This window comes from Vitis vinifera, chromosome 14 (genome assembly GCF_030704535.1).
Source record: "Vitis vinifera cultivar Pinot Noir 40024 chromosome 14, ASM3070453v1".
Classification (NCBI taxonomy): domain Eukaryota; kingdom Viridiplantae; phylum Streptophyta; class Magnoliopsida; order Vitales; family Vitaceae; genus Vitis; species Vitis vinifera.
In genome coordinates this window covers 420104-440161 of record NC_081818.1, presented here as the reverse complement: position 1 = coordinate 440161, position 20058 = coordinate 420104, and the positions used below count along the sequence as shown (strand labels likewise).

At 37.9% G+C, this 20058-nt stretch overlaps 3 protein-coding genes across 10 annotated transcripts; all 3 read right to left on the bottom strand.

Moving 5' to 3' along the window:
* Positions 1-42: 42 nt before the first annotated feature.
* On the bottom strand, positions 43-2490 carry LOC100245891 (uncharacterized). Of its 2 annotated transcripts, none has more exons than XM_019225002.2 (2): positions 1202-2490; positions 43-754 (listed from the first exon to the last, which is right to left on the bottom strand). In XM_019225002.2, the coding sequence occupies exon 1, from the start codon at positions 2177-2179 to the stop codon at positions 1235-1237; it is 945 nt and encodes a 314-aa protein (XP_019080547.1). In that variant the 5' UTR covers positions 2180-2490; the 3' UTR covers positions 43-754; positions 1202-1234. The 2 variants fall into 2 exon arrangements, with proteins under 2 accessions (XP_019080547.1, XP_002276443.1); XM_002276407.5 differs by having other exon boundaries at positions 734-1090.
* A 510-nt stretch (positions 2491-3000) lies between these two features.
* On the bottom strand, positions 3001-8615 carry LOC100251030 (uncharacterized). 4 transcript variants are annotated; one of them, XM_059742629.1, is made up of 5 exons: positions 8369-8572; positions 7299-7445; positions 7096-7159; positions 5039-7011; positions 3001-3382 (listed from the first exon to the last, which is right to left on the bottom strand). In XM_059742629.1, the coding sequence occupies exons 3-4, from the start codon at positions 7143-7145 to the stop codon at positions 5052-5054; spliced, it is 2010 nt and encodes a 669-aa protein (XP_059598612.1). In that variant the 5' UTR covers positions 7146-7159; positions 7299-7445; positions 8369-8572; the 3' UTR covers positions 3001-3382; positions 5039-5051. The 4 variants fall into 4 exon arrangements, with proteins under 4 accessions (XP_059598612.1, XP_059598613.1, XP_010659755.1 ...); XM_059742630.1 differs by having other exon boundaries at positions 7299-8237; positions 8369-8520; XM_010661453.3 differs by having other exon boundaries at positions 7096-8237; positions 8369-8615.
* Positions 8616-9261: 646 nt separating this feature from the next.
* Positions 9262-16219, bottom strand: LOC100244282 (probable L-cysteine desulfhydrase, chloroplastic). 4 transcript variants are annotated; one of them, XR_009467636.1, is made up of 3 exons: positions 14541-16134; positions 10178-10348; positions 9262-9687 (listed from the first exon to the last, which is right to left on the bottom strand). XR_009467636.1 is itself a non-coding variant. In XM_003633567.4 (2 exons), exon 1 carries the CDS (start codon positions 16078-16080, stop codon positions 14545-14547), a length of 1536 nt encoding a protein of 511 aa, XP_003633615.2. In that variant the 5' UTR covers positions 16081-16219; the 3' UTR covers positions 9962-10348; positions 14518-14544. The 4 variants fall into 4 exon arrangements, 1 of the variants encoding a protein (XP_003633615.2); XR_009467637.1 differs by lacking the exon at positions 9262-9687 and adding an exon at positions 9962-10018 and having other exon boundaries at positions 14541-16147; XR_009467635.1 differs by lacking the exon at positions 9262-9687 and adding an exon at positions 9962-10018 and having other exon boundaries at positions 14518-16135.
* Between the last annotated feature and the right edge of the window lie 3839 nt (positions 16220-20058).

Genomic DNA, 20058 nt, shown 5'->3' with positions numbered 1-20058 from the left:
GGTACTAGTAGCAGTAGATATAATAATAACAATAGTAAATAGTAATAAAAACGGCAACAAGAAGACCAAATCTTGATCAAACCATTCCTCTTACATGACCCAACAGAATTAATCGACATAAATCATAGCTTCAAGTAGTCCGTACTTACCTCCTTTCTAATCAAGCAACTTCTGCGTTACACCCACACAACTTCAATGACAAAACAATTTAAGTCCTCGTCAAAGGGGTTTAAGTCAATGCCCCCTTTAAAAAAAAAATCCATTTAATATCTTTACGAGCATACCCCACAAACCATTTAGAATATTTCAGCAATATATCCCTACATGCTTTAGATAATCAGAGTTCTTAATGGAAGGAAGAAACGTCTTAACAATTGAAGCCCTCTTGGGCCAAATCCTTCTCTCTTCGACCGACCATTGTATCCGACATTCATCTTCAGCTTGTTTGAGGGCGATTTAGATTAAAACGTTCCAATTTGTAGCACTTTTCAAAAGTGATTCTTGAAAGAATTACCCCCCTTGGTTCTAGTGATTTTACAAGGAGCCGTCCCCAAATATTATAAACCATTTTTAACCATCTCAAAATCTCTCCCAAACAGGCTCTAACTATTTCAGAGTTTAAACATACTCACACCATGTAACAAGAAGGAATAGAAGACAATAACATACCCAAACTCATCCACTGAGATTTTTGCAGCAAATGCCCACGTCAAGTAGCATGCAGACTACTGGGTTTGAATAAGTGCCAATGCTTCTTCATTTAAGAAAGAATGATATCAGTGTTCATAAGCAACAAAAAAGGAGAAAAGAACTAGAAAAGAAGAAAGAAATTCTTATAGTAAAGTTACAGGTACAACTGAGCACAGATCATCCAATTTGACTAAGCTTGAGACAATTAGAATACACATTCATATGATGTTACTGAACCCCACATGAGACCAGGCACCAAGCTGAATTGGAAAATGATATATATTAGGAAAATTTCCCTTGATCCGGAAGGAACAATGCACACAAAATATCTGGCATTTTTCTCACAAGATATCTGGCATTTGCTCACAATCTCCAGAATGTAATCCTGGAATCATCCCATCTGCAATTCAATCATTCGCAAGTAAAGGTCGGGGCCATAAATTTGTTCTCTCAGACAAACTAAGATCATAGACAACACATGAAAAGACACCGGCACAATTTAATTTCTCACCATGGTGGCATAATCTGTGGAAGAAATGATTGATCATTGTGAACTATTTCTGCCTTGCAAATGGTGGAAATGCCCTTCCACAAAAGGAACTGTCTTGTTTGCCTTATCCTCCAATCCGTTGTAATGAGCTAAAGCCCCTGATCTCTCTTTCTCATTCACACTAGCACTGTTTTGCAGAGATGGCCGTCCCATGCCCGAGCCAGCAATCACTCTTCCCCTCTCCTTGTCGTCAGTGCTCATAGAAACACCATTCGATATGCTTTGTGCCCTAAACCCTGTCATTCTCTCTTTGTCTTCCAAATTAGCAGAAACCTCACAAGAATTATCCAGCCCATCGTCTCTATCGTCATTGGGATATCGATCACGCTCAGCCAAGGTCATTCCCACGCCACCCACAATGCAATTTCCTTTACCAATCTTGTCCTTGGCGTCTACAACAACGGACCTCGCCTTCTCCTTGGCTGCATTAGACTCAACGTGTTGCAGAGACTCCCTCGCTCTCTTCTTGGCGAAGGCCGCTTCTTTCACTCTCCTCTCCGATTCACCCCTGGAGGCAACCGCCGCCTTCCTCATGGTCAGAAACGAAATCCTAGCAGCGCAAGCAACGACCTTGGCGGAGTTTAGATCGATGTAGCGGCGATCGGATTGGGGGTTTTGGGCATCTTTGGGTGTGCGGGCGGGATCGAAGAAGGAGAAAGTAGGGTTTAGGCATGGAGGACAGACGAAGGAATCAGAATGGGAGGCGACGCAATGCTGGTGAGAGATGGAAGGGCATTTCTGGCAAAGGGAGCGGAGGTGGGGAGAGGGAGGAGGGTCGTAGAATTCGAAGCAGATGGGGCAGAATAAGCCCGGATGGAGTTTGAGGACGCAGGAGGTGCAGAGGCGCCTGTAGATGCCGCGGTGGCGGACGTGGTGGAGTAACCAGCGGTCCGTGAGACTGCAGCCGCCGCACTCGGGGGTTGTGATGGATAGCTTCATCGGATTTGCATCTGATTTGGATGAATTTGAGTTTGAATGTGAGGGAAGAAGCCAACACTAAAGGAGAAGAGGAGTTGGGGATTGCAGAAATTCAAAAATTTCCGTGAAGAACTGAAAATAGCAGGGCTAGGGTTTCGGTTGGAGTTGCAGAAGGAAACGCACCCATAGAGGAGAGAGGAGGAGAAAGAAGTGGAAGAAGACACTTTGTCCTTTTCAACCAAACGCACCGTTTCAATTTTCAATTAAACGGCATCGTTTTTTCTCATGCCACCATCATCATTGGTATTTGAATCATTTGATCATTCTCTCTCTCTCTATATGTATTTTTAATAGCAATCGTTTTAGTAAATTTAATATACCATAACAAATTTTTGCTACCTATTATTTTCACAGACTACCATACACCCTCAAAAGCTTTACAATGGAAACAAAAAGGGAAAATAAAATAAATTAAATTAAAACTCGATTTCATATAAATAAATAAATAAATGAGATTCCTATATATTATAGAATATAATTTTATATTTAATTAATTTTGAATTTAAATAATATATGATAAAGATATTAATTTTATATTTAAATAATATAAGATGATAAAGAGATAAAAATGAATGTTTTTATGGTTATAGGAAAGGACATAAAATTTATGATAAAGAAAAATAAATAAAAAAGATTTTAATTACTTAATCTTAATTTTAATTAATATTAATCATATTTAAAAGTTTATTTATATATTTCCTTTCTAGAATATACCATAAACCCATCTGGGATAGATATTAATTTTATATTTAAGAGAATAGAGATACACCCTTGGGCCCATCTGGGAGAAAGGCGTCTTCCTTGGATACATCTCCATGAGCTTTACACGAACAAAAAAACTTGGATGTTTACATCATCTGGAAGCCCCACTCCGCCTCTCTCTCTGCCCTCAGGCTTAAAAGAAGCTGTGTGTCATGAGAAACCTAACACAAACCTTTCTTATAATTATTGTCCATAGTCGTAGCTACCAAGAATTCCAAGTTAGGAAGAAAAAAAGAATCATAAATACAGCAAAAAGAACTTCCACTACATGCGGCAGCAGGGGGTACCAAATACCAATACCATGGCTTTTTGATTATTTTAACACTGAAATGCAGTTTTACTAGTGTCACTCACTTCCTTCCTTCCGATTTGTTAGATGTACAAAAGCTGATTCTCCTTATCCTGTTGACAGAATAGGAAAAAAAAAAGGGTATTACTTAGAATGGGAAGTCATACAAAACAAAGCTCAAGCAAGCAACAACACCAGGGAGGAAGCAGTCTTCCCAACAAAATATTGGGTTTAATATGAAGCAACAGCATGTTTGAACATTTAAACCATGTGTAAACCATCTGCAACTCCCATTAGCAGCTCAAGAAATGGTTTAGAAGGGAGAAAAATCCACATTCCCACTTTCAAACGTGTGAAAGATAATTAAACAAAAGAACATAGAAACCAAAAGAATAATCCTATGTGTTTGACACTGAATATAGAAACCACCAGAAATGCACTACAGCATGTTTAATAGAAGCTCATGAAGATGCAAGAATTAAGATTCTGACGGGTTATATATGATACCTGACCTGAGAGAGCTTGTATTTGCCTCAGTGATCAAATCATAACGAACACTTACACCCCAACAAAAGAAAACACAAGCTAGAGTCTCTATCTCCACCGAAACCACCTAGGCATCACTTAAATTATCTCCACTATGGTTCAAGCTAGTAAGCTACTGTCTCCTTTTGTCAAATCTGAAGCTAACAACCTGATTAGCTCTTGCTGTCACTATTTTAATAAACAACTTTTGCGGCGAAACATTGTCATGTCCTCATTCTCTCTGCTTGATCCATGGTCTTTGCAGAACTAACATATAATTGCAAGTTGAGTTATGGAAAATGGAGGACTTGGCACTCCTTTAGGTATCAATACCAGTTGGTTCTTTAACATGCTCTAAGGCATCCATTATGAATTTTTTTTTATAAGAAAAGATTGGTGGGTGTTTGGCATGAAAATAAGTTATAAAGCTATAAGGTCGCATATCATATGTTTAATCAAACCTATGGGTCATTTTGGCATAACACAGAGGATCAATTGAGGATGTGCTTGGTATGCAAAATAGGAATAAGAATAGAAATGACAATGAAAGTGAATCACAATCCCATGTGGGAAAAAAAAAATCAAAATCCCAACAAGAGTGAATTTCTTATTCCTATTCCAATTCTAAAAAGTAATTCAAATACAATAATGAACAGGAAATGGTATAAATTTCCTATTCCAACATTCCCTGATGGAGTAAATCCCATACAAATATGTTTTTGTTCTTTAAACTCTTTTAACCAGAAAGAAATTAATAGAATGGGTGATGAGTAGACACAGAAAATTAGGCTGACAAGATAATATACAACCACCATGCTTATTTAATAAATGGTAATAAATCATCCCACACTTGACAATTTTTTATTTTATTTTATAGGAAACGACTCCCACACTGAAAAATTGGAGCACACTAAACACACTTTGGAGGTGCCTGTGGTCAGCAGGCAGCAGGAGGCAGAGTCAGTACCTGAAAAATACCTATCATTTTATCACTCTCCTGGATACCCTCACAACTTCAATTAGACCCTAAACCACTGCAAATTCCAGAGAAGAAGCCACTCAAGTAATCTTTTCTCCATGCTTATTTACTATGGAGAAAAGAGTTCTCTCACAAGACTAATGGGATCATGCACAAAATATACAGCCATGATGTACATTGCAAGTTAACTCACCATCATCCAATAACATGATGCAGGCCAATATAGCAGGAATAACATCATAGAATAGTGAATGTGTATACTCACAGTGTTTAATAATCTACAGTAATTCTTTGCAAGTCGATTTGTTGTGTCCTACACCCTTGCATCTACTGCACTGGAGTTGACGTTTGACTACCTCCTGTGACCCAAAACGCTTAGTAGTGGGCCGACCAGGAGGACGACGGGTGGGAGGTGGGGTTACAGTTACAGCAACCAGAGAAGAATCTTTCTCCATAGGCCTGTCTACATTTGGAATAGGATGTACCGACTCTGAATATGTTAATCTGTAGCTCTCAGTAGTAAAGTATCTGGAACAATACTCATATGGGCTCTGGCCAATGCAACTAATAACAGCGATTGCATGGCAGCATGGTAAACCAGTAAGTTGCCACCCTTTGCAACTACAATCCCAGTGGTCAATATCAACAACTTCAATGGTGTCACCACGAACCTCAAAAGTGTTACCCCCTGAGAGTAACACTTGCAGGGGACGAACTTTCACGGTTTCTTTTTCTAACTTTTCCTCCATAGATGGAGTTAGCCTTGTCATCCATTGGTTGGAATCTGTTCGCCGGGTAAAAAACAACTCCATAATCTTACCCCGTATCACATCAACCATCTGTGTTATTGGTAATTCATGTGCCTCTGAAGCCCAACTGTAGAACAGCTCTCCGAAGTTTGATGCCATATGGTTATATCTTGCACTCTGAAAGAATGCATTTGCCCAGTTCATGGGCTCACTTTGTATGAGCCAATTGTAAGCTTCCAGTGAAATACTTTTGATGGTTTCAAGGCACCTTTGGAAGCTTTCAGGCCTGGGCGCATAAGCAGCAGCATAAAAATCCTCAACCATGAGACGCTTCACCTCATGAGAAAACTGCCCCTTCAAGTCCTTCAAAAGTTGTTCCGTAAGGTAGCGTAAGCAGTAGCCATGGAATGAACCCTGAAATATCTCAGCAATTGACTCCCTTAACCCCTTCTCTCTATCTGCCACAAATGTAATAGGTCGAGATGTTGGCAATGCAGATTTCAGTTGTAGTAAAAACCAATGCCAGTTATCATCAGTTTCTGCATCTACTACAGAAAAAGCAACAGGAAAAACACCATCATCCCCATCTGCAGCTGTTGCAGCCAACAATGTGCCCTGGTACTTTGACTTTAAGGATATGCTATCAAGGAAAAGGAGAGGTCGGCAACCTTGTTGGAAACCATACAGTGATGCGTGAAATGAGACAAAGAGACGATGAAAGCTTGAGTCTTCCTTAGTGGTGAAAGTAGCAAAACTACCTGGATTTGTCTCCATTATCTTCTCACAGAAAAAGGGCAATTGACTGTATGCCTCTTTATAGGATCCTTGGAGCTGCTCCTTGGCTATCTCCTTTCCCCGCCATGCCTGAAAGTAATTAAGTTGAATCCCATATTCCTGTTTGATATCATTGACGATATCTTTGGGCTTGTAATTTGGGAAAACTTTCAACTTATCCATGATTATACTTGCAACCCAACTCCTTGTTGCCTGATATCCTGTTGTTACAACAGCCCCTTCACATGTATGTGTTGCATTCATTTTCTTAATACAAATTAATTGAGTTGTTGACAACCTTGATGCATGGATTCTCCACGGACAACCTTCTGCTTTGCACTTAACAGTTACACGATGACTATCATTTTTCTTGTACCTAAAAGCAAACTGATGCGCAATGGCATATTTACGCAATGCTTCACGGAATTCATGAACACCACTGAATCTTTGGCCAACACCTGTAATAGTGTTTTGCCATTGCTGTGCAGCTTTCACATGCTTCTCCTCATTGGAAATAGAAAGAGGAAGAACAGGAGAAATTTCATTTGGCATAGTAATTTGGGCATCAACATCAACGTGGGTAGTATCATCTACAACATCAAGTGGTAAACCAAGGGAGACATCAGGATATGTTGTGTCATCCACCATATCATCCTTCATATCAAGAGGGGCATCAACTGGAACCACTGCTTCTGACAAAGTTGTTCTGCTTGACCTACAAAATGAAGAATTCCCAAACTTTCACCCTTACAAGCCAAGATTAACAAATAGTTCATAGGTTGCACAGAAAGAAAACTACCTACTGGCAGGCATGTTCGAGACATCGAGGGCAACAACTTCTTCAGTCATAACATATATATCAACTGTGACAGAATCCACGTGGAACTTTATCATACGTTTAAGGTCCTTGTCGTTAGAGATTGTAATGAGAGTCTTCTTGTTTTTGGGAAGGAAGTATTTGATAGACATGGTACTAATGCTACAATTAAACATTTCAGCTACCTCCATCTTGAATTCATTGAACTTCATTTGATCATCAATATCTATGGCATGAGCATCTCCCCCTCGGTATGACAACGAACCATCTTTATCAGCCTCAAATTCGCCACCTGACTGGCATATGGCAATAATTTTCTTCCCCGCCATAACCTATCTCAATGAGGAAAATATAAATTTGCTTCAAAATCATACAATAGGAAAATGCAGATTAACCAATAGTTTCAGATTCTATACACTTCTGATTGCAGGTATTCTGCAACAGAAAGGTATAAACTTTACAATGCCTATTCATCAACATTTTGGTTCAGTACTCTAGGTAGTTTTATGAATTTTATTTCCTTTAAGAAACTAAAGCAGCATAAGGCCTTATTTAGATCACAAAAAAGGAGGGAAGGGTAGGAAAGGATAACGCTCAAATATGGCTTCATCTGATAAGAATTTTCCTTTTCTTTTCTTTTCTTTTCTTTCCTCCCATTATTTCCAGGAACCAAGTGAAGGGTAAGATTAAAAAATATTCTTCCTCGAGTCTGGACGCTTCGCCTCAGTTTCCTCCGCAACCAATCAACAGATAAGACTCTTATGTGGTTTGAGAAAATCTAAAATTTTGAATCACACATTTATCATGGTTCGGCAAGGAGAAAACAAAAACTTCATTAAATTAACCCTAAACCAAGCACATTGCTGAGCGGGGGCAAATCTTCCATTCCCAGAATCCAAAACAACTTGGAAAAAATTCTAACTCCTTTTTCTTCCCTTTCCCCCCCTGTTTCCCAGCAACCAAACGGAGTGAATTGATCTCCATTCGAAACCCCAAAAAGAATTATCAAAAACATAAAAATAACAAACGCCAAAAATCTGCATAGAGGCCGAATCTAACGAATTGATAGACAGCAAACCAAGCCACAATCAAGCAAGAATTACACAAATACCGGTGCAGCAACCCTAGGGATTAAGATGAAAACAAATAAAAACCAATGAATGAGAGAGCAGAGGTGATAATTGAAGACAAAACAAAAAATGAAACCCTAACGTGAAGATTTTTTTAAAAAAAAGGAGAGGAAAGAAAGCGTTACCTGGGAAGAGGAAGTCAGAGAAGAATTGAAAAGGGATAGTTGAGATGGCGCCGAGGAAATGGGAATGAAAAGTTCATGGAGTTTGGGTTGGATTGATGAATGCTTACACGTTCTTCGCTCGAGACAGACCACACTAAAAAAAAAAAATATGTTTTTATTTTTAATTCTAATTTTAAGCCAGATAAAAAAAAAAAAAAAAAAAAAAAAGACAAATAAAAGAACCTCAGTTGTTTCGGTCTCGACTTATGTTTTATTCTTTGTGTATTAGCCTATTTCTTTATATTTTTGTTCATCAATTTTGTTAAGTATTGTGTTTAAGGTATTTTGAAAGAAATTTAATTTATTTAAAAATATTATTTTTAAATTTGTCTTTTCAACAGAAAGCTTGGAGGCATAGTTGGGAAATTCAAAATAGCTTTTCAATATCTTAAATTATTATTATTTTTTATAAATATAAAAAAAAAATGTTCTCCAATGTGGTAAATTGAAAAAGGGTTTGAAATGAAAGAGTTTAATGATTGAACGAGTGTTTATCTTTAATGTGAATGATGAGGACTCTCTCTCTCTCTCTCTCTCTCTCTCTAAATGTATATAAAAACTTAGAAGAGTGCGTGCAAGAAAGGAATTATGATTTGGATTTGGAAACTTCTCCATCTCATAAATGATACTCCCATGACCCACCTCTCAAAATAAAATAAACCTCTCCACCACCACCATCGCCACCGCCGCCACCACCACCCATTGTTGGATGTGATTTCTGTGCTACTGCTACCTTTTTGTAATGATTGGAACCCCTACCCCAATAGCATCCACCTCAATAATTCCATCTCATAATTGGGAAGAATAATGCACGGTCTCTCAAAATGAGGGTCTCATCTGTCACACACAAGGGAGAACCAGAGAATCAATCATCTCTTTGTACATATTTCTTTTGTTTGGCAGCCACATAAAGTTCTTCATCACTTTTTAAGTTTGGTATAAAGCTATGTATACATTCTTTGGATCAAAGTTTGTCAAATATTTGGCACCCCCAGAGCCCACAATCACCTGTATATTGTCTCAACAAAGTTTTAACAGCAATTCCACAAGCATTAGCCAAGATACAAAGGGTGGGAGTAGCTGTTCTAGAAGAAAGAAGCATTACATTCTTTTGGCTTTGCATTTGTGTACAAATGGAAAACCAGCTTCGGAAAATGAAGCAGGAATTTAGCCACCCAATTGAGCTTCAATCTTCTTCCTCCTCCAGAAGGTGTTTGAGACGGTGTCCTAGCAAGGTTGCCGGGTCCTTGAAGGCTGCTATTTCTCACAGTTTCGTTTCACTGTACAGGAAAATGAGAAAGATGAGATGACAACATACTATGTTGCGGTTCCCCGTCACAACAGAGGGAGAGGCTGTTCAAAATATGGATTTGACAAAATTTGTTAACCCTTTACGTGAGTCAATGGCCCGACTCTGTAGATCCAAGAATCCAAACACGTTGCTGCGAAACACCCCATCAATTGACTCAAACCATCCATCAAAATCATCATGCAATCATAGTCCATTAAAAAACAACAAATACTTCAAACCAGATGGAACCTCTACAGAGGGGATGAACAAAATCATGGTAATAATGCCTTATTGCGTGCCAGCCTTGCATTACCTGAAAGCTGCTAAAGTGTAAAAGCATACTAGTGTTAAGTGCGCAAAATTTACAAGAGTTCAGGTAGAACCTATAAAAAAATCTGTTACTTATTCCCAGAAAGGACATTGAAGAAAAGAAAGAAAGGAACACCACAGACGAGTTGATATCTCCCAGTGGTACATACATCATAGACACTAAGAGAAGACCCTTTTTCTGCTGATACATGCATGCATTTGGTTTATCGACTACCATTGCAAAGTGCTATGGTCTCAAAGACATGACAATCAGAGCCAAGAAAATGGATGTTATTCACCACTCCAGAAGATTTCTACAATGTGTTCAACGTGCCATTGAACTGCAAGCAAACAGAAAACCATAGGTTAAAAAATGACTTGCAGTTGTGAGTAGCAAGTCAAATCAGGAAATTAGTACATAAACTTCCACCAGTTATAAAAATCTACAAACTGTCGAAGCAAATCCAAAAATAGTTCTATTATTCTGCTCAGTAAATAACAATAATAAAGAAGGCTTCCTCATTGCATGACACAAATGAACATCCACAGAACAAGGAACATACCCCTCCAAGGCAAGTTCTAGTTACTGGCCCTTATTTTTTTATCACTGATGAGAGTTTGATATGCTTTTATGTTAAAGAAATAAAATGTTAGAGAACTAGTCTATTTTCACACATGCATACAGTGAATAAGGACAATGATTGGAGTGGAAACCCTGCATTTTCAATCCACATGATCAAGCTTTTTGAGGACAGGTAAAGGTTTTAGGAAGTGCAAATGATCTGTTAAAACTTACCAATAATATTGAATGAAAAGAGACTGAATTCATATAAAAAGGCCCCAAGATTGTTCACTTGAGAAGATGACTTATCTTTGGATGCTCAAGGTTGCATATATGAAATGCAGTTATCTAGCACTATAAATGAGGCAAGGATATTCTTGGCTATCTCTTTGTTTTTTAGCTTTGACATGCCTTCTTCCTGCTTCCTCTGAAAGCTCGGTGAGAGTTGGTTTAAAGAAGCAGCACCAAGATAAAAATTGTACTAGGCTGCTAGAATTGCATGATGAAGGGAAGAGGTGCAGATGGTGTAAATGGCAAGCATCATGGTTTTGGTGATTCAGATGGAGCTATAGTACCTCCAAAGAATAATTAGGATGCTCGATACCCAACCCAGAACTCCACTTTTATATTTGATACTGGCAGTTCCAATCTTCAGGTTCCCTTGTCCAGATGTTGTTTTTCTGCCAGTTCTGCTTAATTCAGTTCTGTAACCATTTATGCTTTCTCACATACAGAGTTAACTAATTGCTCATTATTACATACAGATTGCCTGTTATCTCCATTTTAAATACAAGGCAAGCCAATCCAGTACAAATAGCAAGATCAGAAATGCTGTCAGTCTAGCGTCTTAAGATTTTCCTGGTGTTGATAGGTGCTTGCCCAGTCTGGGATTGTAGCAAGATGTAAATTCTTGAACTTATGGTGTTTTCTGTCTATGGGAATTAACGCTCTAATCCTTCTGGCTGATTCTTCAATCAAAACAATATTGAAGTTGGGATCTTGTAATTCAGATGAATTGCGTTCTTGTTTTGTTTTGGGCTTATTTTGGAAGTGATTTTCTGCCTCTTGTCTGCATTAATGGATTTAAATATATTGTTTTTCAGATGTTTTACAGATTATCAAAGCTAAGAAGACATCTTTTTCTGCCGATACAGTCATGCAGTTGGTCTGTGGACTACCATGGTCCCAAAACATCAGGCCAAGAATATAGCAATAATCCACCCAAAAAGATACATTCAATTTGTCATCCTACGAGAAATAAACAGAAAACCATGTGCTATAAATACTTTTCTATAGTCACAGGCTAAAGAATTAACTTGGAAAGTCAAATTCAGAACCAATAAAAGCTTCCTCATTGCATGACACGAAATGTCCATCCATGGAGAGAGCAACATATTGCTCCAAGGAAAATCATAGTTATTGGCCCTCGTATTTTCTTACTAATAAGAGTAATTCATTATCCTATGTTAGAGGAAACTACCTCTATTTTCATATACACAATGAACTACTAAATCATACGTTGCATAGACTAATCACTTCTAAAAATGCAGAACAATCACACACTTCCCAGACATATCTAGTATTTCAAAATGCTATTTTTCAAAACCTTGTGTAGCTGGTCTATGTGACAAACTTATACCTCCAAAAATACAGGAACAAGGGTTAGATAAGGACGTGTCTTAAGACTTGAAAATGACACAAAAATGCAACTCTAAACTACGGGAACCAAATTGGAGATCCATGACAGAAACAGTAATTCACAATGTAATGAGCTTGTCATCCAAAAATTTGAAACAAAAATCGACACAAAAATACCATCAATCTCTCCATAAAAAATTTCAACTGAATCAAATAAGGCCCTGTTTGGATCTTGAAAAGAATTGAGAGAGAAAAGAAAATACTGAAAGTTAATTTGAAAACAGAATTCTTAATTAATTCTCGGTATTTTCTCAAGATCCAAAAGAGAAACTCCCAATAGGACAAGAGAAACCCAGAATAAAGATCACAACACAAGGAGATTGAATGAATCACAGGGAGAGCAGTCAAAATCCTCAACCCTCGTAATGGGTCAGCTTAAAATTACCGAAAATCAATATCAACTACAAAATCAAGCCTGATTCAGCCCAAATCAAACCAATTCAACAAACCAAGCAACACTCACTAAATCAGAACTATTGAAAAAAGAAACAAACTTGAGACCACCACAACACAAAGATGCCAAGACCCACATCAAATTACAAAGTTGGAACCATAATTTACCCAAACAAACCAATAATAATAATAATAAAACAACAAATGAAACAAATCCCCCCTAAAAAATTGAATTCTGAAATCAGAAGCCACTGATTCTAAACTTGTAAGAGAAAGGACATGATGTTGAGAATAGAGAGCCACCCAGAAGAGGAAAAATGACCTCAAATTTAAAAATGGGAGCAGCAATCTGGTTCCTCTCAGGGGTGTCATCTCAAGATCAGCAGCTGCAAGAACTATTCCACATTATCTTACATTCACTCTCTACTTTTCCTCACTTTTCTCTCATTTTCAGTCATTTTCTCCCTCTCTCTATCTCTCTGTGGGAGTGTGAGAGTGAGATAGAGAGATTCAAGAAGAAGCAGGTAAGCAGCAGATTTTCTCATGGTACCACCAACCCCACCATCACCATTCACCATTCACCACCCATAACATCCACCTCACTCCTCACCTCTTCTTATTTTGACGCTCTCAAAAAGTATTTTAAAAGGGCATTTTACAAAAGTAACGTACACTATTATCCTCAATCCTGATTCATTCCAGATTTTTTAAAATCTGAATCCCTTTCTCTTTGCCTATATCACTCATTCCTCCTGTACCTTTTTCTTTTTATTTCTTTTATATTTGTTTTATTTTACCTTTTTTTTCCCTATTAATTAGTCACTGGCAGTTGGCTGATAGATGTTGTCATTGTGTCAAAGCCCGTATACTTTGGGACCTTGTTGTCACATCCCAAAATAATCCCTCACTTAAGCTTTTAATAAGTAAGCAAAAAGCTTTTAGAAAAGCCTGGTAACATCCACACATCTTCACAAGTGAATAGAAGACAAGAGAATAGTGTGGAGAATTCTAGTTGAGAACTCTTGAAAACTCATGTAAATAACTTATAGTATTTTCTAGAGAATTTTAAAGTAGTGGAGAACTTTGAGGTTCCAAAGAGTTCTTTTGGTGCCTATAAATAGATGGTGGTCGCTAAGGCACCAAAAACTAGCATTCCTAGCATTGTAAAATGTGAGTAATCAAAGTCTCCTTTCTTCCAAACTCTCTAAGTCTTACTTCCTTTGTTTATTTATCTCAAGTTTTTGAGGTGCTTTAGAAACACCCAAGTCTGTGACATTATGCTCACTTTTGTGTATTTTGGTGTGACATTGTGCTGGCTTTTGTGTATTTTGAAGCATTTGAAAGAAAAGAAATAGCAGAACCTCAAGGATGAGGAACACACAAATCATGTGTTAAAGGGTTTATTCTTGAAATTAAATTTTGAATGGGTTAAGGTCTGTTGGTTTGATTTCTCCTTGGTAGACTTCATAGAGGGCTTAGGATTTAGATAGGATGCACAGATTCTTTTGTTTAGTGCTTTTTTGAGCTCTTTTAATTATTAATATTATCTTTTATTTGCCTATATATATAGGTTTTAGAAAGAAAAAAAAAGAATAAATTGCACAAATAAGGTTCATTTGATGCATTGTGCAAATATGGTTCATTTGAGAAATAGAAAATCTCTTGAGGCTCAAGAGTACATTTACAAACTACAGTGTCGGTAAGATGATGCACCAGAATCATAAGTTCCTGTGCTAACATTGTGCACCAGTTCACAGTATACTACAATTTCAAAGTTGCAATCTAACAAGCAAGGAAACTTTACCATGTGTCATAAATAGCTCATGAATCATTAATATAGAAGAGACCAGGGCATACCTTTTCACTTAGAGAGGGCATACCTTTTCACTTAGGGAAAAGAGCACAAGTAAAACCATCACTAACAAGTTGATTAACCGCATCTCTGAACTTGTAATAATCATCGATTGTGTTGTAAACTTGATAAGAAATTCGAGCATACCCTGTTATTGGATTAACCTCCCCATCTTTTGGGTGCCGATAGTATATTGGCACTTCAACACCAAAATTTTCCCTCAAATGCTTTCTTAACTTCATAGCATCTGAATCACTAGAAATCCCCAAAGAAACGGGCAACCCAACCATTATCAAGCTTGCACACATTTCTTGTGGAGTCCCAAGATTTGTCCCCCATGCACTGGCCAACATCTTCCCCATCTCAACAACACCATCATGATTTCTTTTCTTGATTCCCTCTATACCACCTTCAAACCGGTTCGTGAATTCAATTGCATCCGAGACCACCAATTGGGCACTGTAATCTCTAGTCCCTATCCAACCACTTTCTATGGCTAACCCATTACCGTATTCATGAGACACCACCGGATGGTGCAACTCCGGAGAAGTCTCAGGTGTTTTCCGGCAGTACAAAAATGCAACGGATGGCGGGCAAAAGAACCATTTATGCAAATTACTGGTGTAAAAATCAGCACCAATTTCTTTCATATCGACATCAGTACACCCAATACCATGAGCTGCATCCACGAAAACTTGGTCAACCCCCTCTTCCCTGCAAATCTTGACCAACTCTTTTACCGGAATCAGCACCGACGGCATCGACGTAATGTGATCGATCACAGCCAACCTCACCCTTCCACTGTTGGCCTTCCCTCTCATCAAAGCCCGCCTAAACTCATCCACAATCTCTTCGTTCGAATTCACCGGAAACGGCAACGGAACTTCGATGACTTGGCCGCCGGCGCGACAGACGTAGGCGTGGATGGACTTCTTGACGGCGCCGTAGGCGTAGTGGAGCATGACGACGGCGTCGCCCCTCTGGAATCGGCCTTCTGTGAAGGCCCAAGCGATTTGCTGGAGGACGATTGCGGCGGCGGTGGTGGCGTTGTCGACAAGGGAAATTTCATCGACGTGGTCGGCGTTGACGAGGTCCTTGATCAGGGTTCTTGAACGGAGAATGGCTGGCTGTAGACGGTTGAAGTAGAAGTGGTCGGGCTGGCGGAGAAATAGGAGCTGCCAATGGTGTTGAGCGGCAGTAACGGAGGCCGGGCAGCTGCCGAAAGACCCGTTATTGATTCTGGCGATACTGGGGTCGTGGTGAGAGAATTCAAATCGAAGATCTGACTCAGATATCAACATGGGCTTTGATTTCTTGGAGATGTTATGGGTGCCGTTGCTTTCATTTTGCTGATGATGGGGAGGTGAAGACTCCATGATTGAGGATTGAGAGCTAGGGTTTTGGGTGAAAGAAGAGAGAAGATGAGAATGATGGTGACTTACAATGATGTCGGGAATGATATAGTGAAAGTGAGAAGGAGCCAAGAGTAATGGAGATGTGAAGGGAAGTGGGCAACAACTGAATAAACGGCTGGAATGTCGCCATGTCATACACATGGCACGTGACATCCTCTCCCCATTTCCTCTCAGTCTCACTTGATCTTCTCTTCTGACCCTGCTTCTTTAAATTGGCCACGAGGCGTTGCCTACTATGCAGAAAGGCTTGGTTTTCATCAATTCACTCACTGTTTCATGTATAGGCAATTGTAGCCTAGTGGTAGTATCACCCGTTCTATTTTAACATATAATCTGAATCATTAAAGAAAGAAATTTTTTTTTTTTTTAAAAAAAAAAGCACCATTAGGGTTCTATTGGGTGTCTTATATGTATTGTTTTATGTTTATTTCAGTCGCTGTCTGTGACAATGCAAAATTATTTAAAGCCCACTTGGGAGCTATTAATTATTCTCAAGGCAGAAAAGACAGAATGCTAGGCTTTGTGCCATGATATCAATGCCAATAATTTGTACTAGGGATCATGTTTGGTCTTGGAAACATCAAGGAGGGGGGCATTCAATGATGGGCTCCTTCAACTGAAGATCTTAATTATTTATGGTAGAAAGTCCCTCTCTCTCTCTCTCACTCAGCAATCAACCCATTGGATTACAGTCACTGGGCACTTATAAACTATTGGGTGGACCTAGCTCAGTTGTGGGTGATGGCAGACACATTCAACCATCTACTGGGTCTCTTGAAAATCAAACAATCAAACAAATAACTTCCACTTAACTTGCATGTCCATGAGAAGGCAAGTGTAAATATGCCAAATTGCAGGCTTTTGGGTTTTGAGCCGTGGCATTGAAGAACTGTGTCTTGGACAAGAACTAGAATGTAATCAGTCTTAGTAGTGCTTTGTTTTTTACCCAACATGTTTCCTTGTTGGATTCCTTTCCCCTTTCCTCCCTTCTCTCCCTCAATTCCCAGATGATAGCCTAATCGGCTAATTGGGCCCCTGTTTTTATCTTCTTTTACAGACTCGAGGGCCAAGCCTCCCTACAGACACTATTCCTATGAAGCCAGGCATCACAGCATACCCTCCATGGTCCACCTCTTTCAGAATGAGCATCTAGTGGACCTGCAGGTCATGCAAAGTCAAGGATTACTGACAGACAAACTGGACTCAGAATATGCTCCTTCTCAACCAAACAGTACTCCAGAAGATAGCAGGATTTCATGACAAAATGGTCCATCCGTCATTCTCCTATAGGATGATAAAAAATAATTCAAATTGCACACTCCAATGTGGGGAATCATAGTGTAAACTAGCAGTAAACTTATTCCCAGACAAAAGAACCCTGCCCCATACATTAAGCACTTGTTTTCATTACAAATCCAATTTGTCTTCATGGCCCATCTAGGAGCTGCAAAATGACTCCATTTTTCCTTGAGAGACAAACAGACCAAGATTAATTTTTTTGCCTTTCCAAATTATCTTCTATCCCCCATTATTAACCTAAGTTATTTATCTTTGTCTTAGGCAACTATATATTGGGCTCACATTTGGGACTAAAGATGTGGACCAGCAAGGCAAAGCAGTGGCTGAGCTGACAGAAAAGATAAAGGAAAGTGTGTATAGAAGCCCCTAACATTAATAAAGGGGTGCAGCCAACTTACACAGATGGTTGAGCTCAATCATAGATACAGCCCCATAAGCTGCCCACTGAAGACTCCTAGGAACTGTAATTCTAGGACTTACATGTCTTTGATCATGCAAATCCTCTTGAAACGAATTAAATTTGTCTCGTAAAATAGCAATCAATGAACCATTAATTTCAAACTCAACAGCAGTACTACTTTGATGATTTGATCATGACTTTCCCTTGATTAATAAACAAACATCTACAACAAAAATAAAAAATGAAAATCATGCATTAACATCATCAATTACTCAAAATTAATTTCCAATTTCAAAGCGTCAAGTCATGGATAAGATTTGTGTTAGCAAGGTAATGCATTTCATGGCACAAAATTTTGTTTAGAGACCAAAACCTCTTATGATTTATGTAACATTTCTACATAGGAAGGTGTAAATCCTTCATTTTATCTTACTAGCACATGTTATTCTATGTGTTCTTTTTCATTTCCTGTTGCCTTATAACTGTCCCACAATTGTTAATTGTCACTCATTTGGTACTATTTTTGAGCTACATTTGGAGATTCATTATCGATGAATTTTTATGGATCCCAAATGTGACTTTAGTGGCACTTTAGTTTAACTTATTTAGTTGTAATTTAGTTTAACTTATTTAGATATACTTTAACTTGGCTTACTTAGACACATATTAGCTTAGCTCACTTAGTGACACTTCAATTTAATTCACTTAGATGCACTTTAATTTAGCTTACTTAGAAGTATTTTAATTTAATCAACTTAGTTACATTTTAGATTTAGCTCACTTGATTGCATTTTAGGAAATTTTATAGTTATAGAATAATTCATTTAATTGCACTTTAGTTCATTTCATTTTAGGTGTACTTTGAGACAGTTCTTCTAGATGCATTTTTGTAGTATATTTTAAATTAGTTTATCTAAGTACATTTTAGGATTTTTTTTAATTTTAATTGTATTTTAAGATAGTATTTCATATCACGTTGCATGACATGGAGTTGTTTGGGAAATCGAAATTGGGGAATGAGGAGAATTTTCTAAGGTGTACATGACGTGGAGAATGGAGATTGTTTTTTTTTGGAAAGGTGAGATGGGGAGTTTTAAATTAAAGAGGATTCCTTGGTACACACGATTTTGATTATTATTCTTTTTCACGCCGCCATATGGAGTTTTGGGCAAAGGTAGCGCATGGAGATTTTTGGAAGAGAGTTTAGACTCTCTTTGCATGAGGAGTCTTTTGAGAAAAGGGTGTGACTGCCACTAGGATTCTAAGAAAGACACGGCGCACATGGAAGATTTTTGAGGACTCTTAGGGAGGCACACATGGCTACCACATATTTGATATCTGATATACACATACATGGAAATTTTTTAATATGGGAAAACTTTTGAGAAGGAAATTTGGGATGTGCACCACTGCCTTCGGTTTTTGAAAGGTCACTTGCCAATAGGAGTTTAGGGCGACAATGGATAGCTTTTGAAACACAAAGATAATAGAATGAGTTATAATTTATTTGTTACCAAAAAAAAGCAAATTTGAATAGGCTTCAATATTCTCAACATAATTTTCAGAAGTTGATTCTTGAAGTTATTAGAGGACTACACTTCATCTGTTGAAAACTTTTCCTAAATCAATCATTATGACATGAGTAACCATTGAGAGAGATTTTTTGGAGAGGTGGATTGTCATTGGAGACTTGGGGAAGAGGGGTTTTATATCATATTTTTGGAGACTCACACACATTGGAGAAAAGGTGAAGTTTTGAGAAAGAGACATCCATGACTTGGCCAGATAGGGACCTAGGACTATCACCAATTAATTTTAAAGAAAAGAAAAGTCAAAGTCTTAAAGATAAAAAATGTGAGAAGAGAAGCAAGTTCGATCCTTTTTAGGAGAAAGGCATGCTTTCTTTAATTAAATTTGATATCTTAATCATGATCATCTTTCCATTTTTCCATTCTCTTTCTCTCATGCTTGAATATTGAAATTATATATGCTTTGGGGTGGAAAATGATTGTTGTTAATTGGATATTATTGATGAATGGTTGATTGATCTTATGTTGATCGATATTTATTAGAATTGAGATTATGATTATTTTCTTTTAGAAATCATTATCATTTAATTCAAGCCATTGGAAAAATCATGATAATTAGTTTTGCATGAATCTAATTTTAGTTAGGTCCATTCTTATCTTGGCTTCTCTCTTTAGGTAAATTGATGTTTGTGTTTCATTCCTACTGTCACTATTTGTTGCATTACTGACCATTCAATTGAAAAACTAGAATTGAGTGGCTTAGGGGTTTTTTTAAAAATATTTTGATGTTTATATGATATTTCTAACCTTTTAAACTTATCAATCAAATTTTATTTGAGCTTAGGATTTTCTTTTAATTGAGCTTAAAATGTTTTTTAAATTGAAAGATCTAAATTGGTTTTT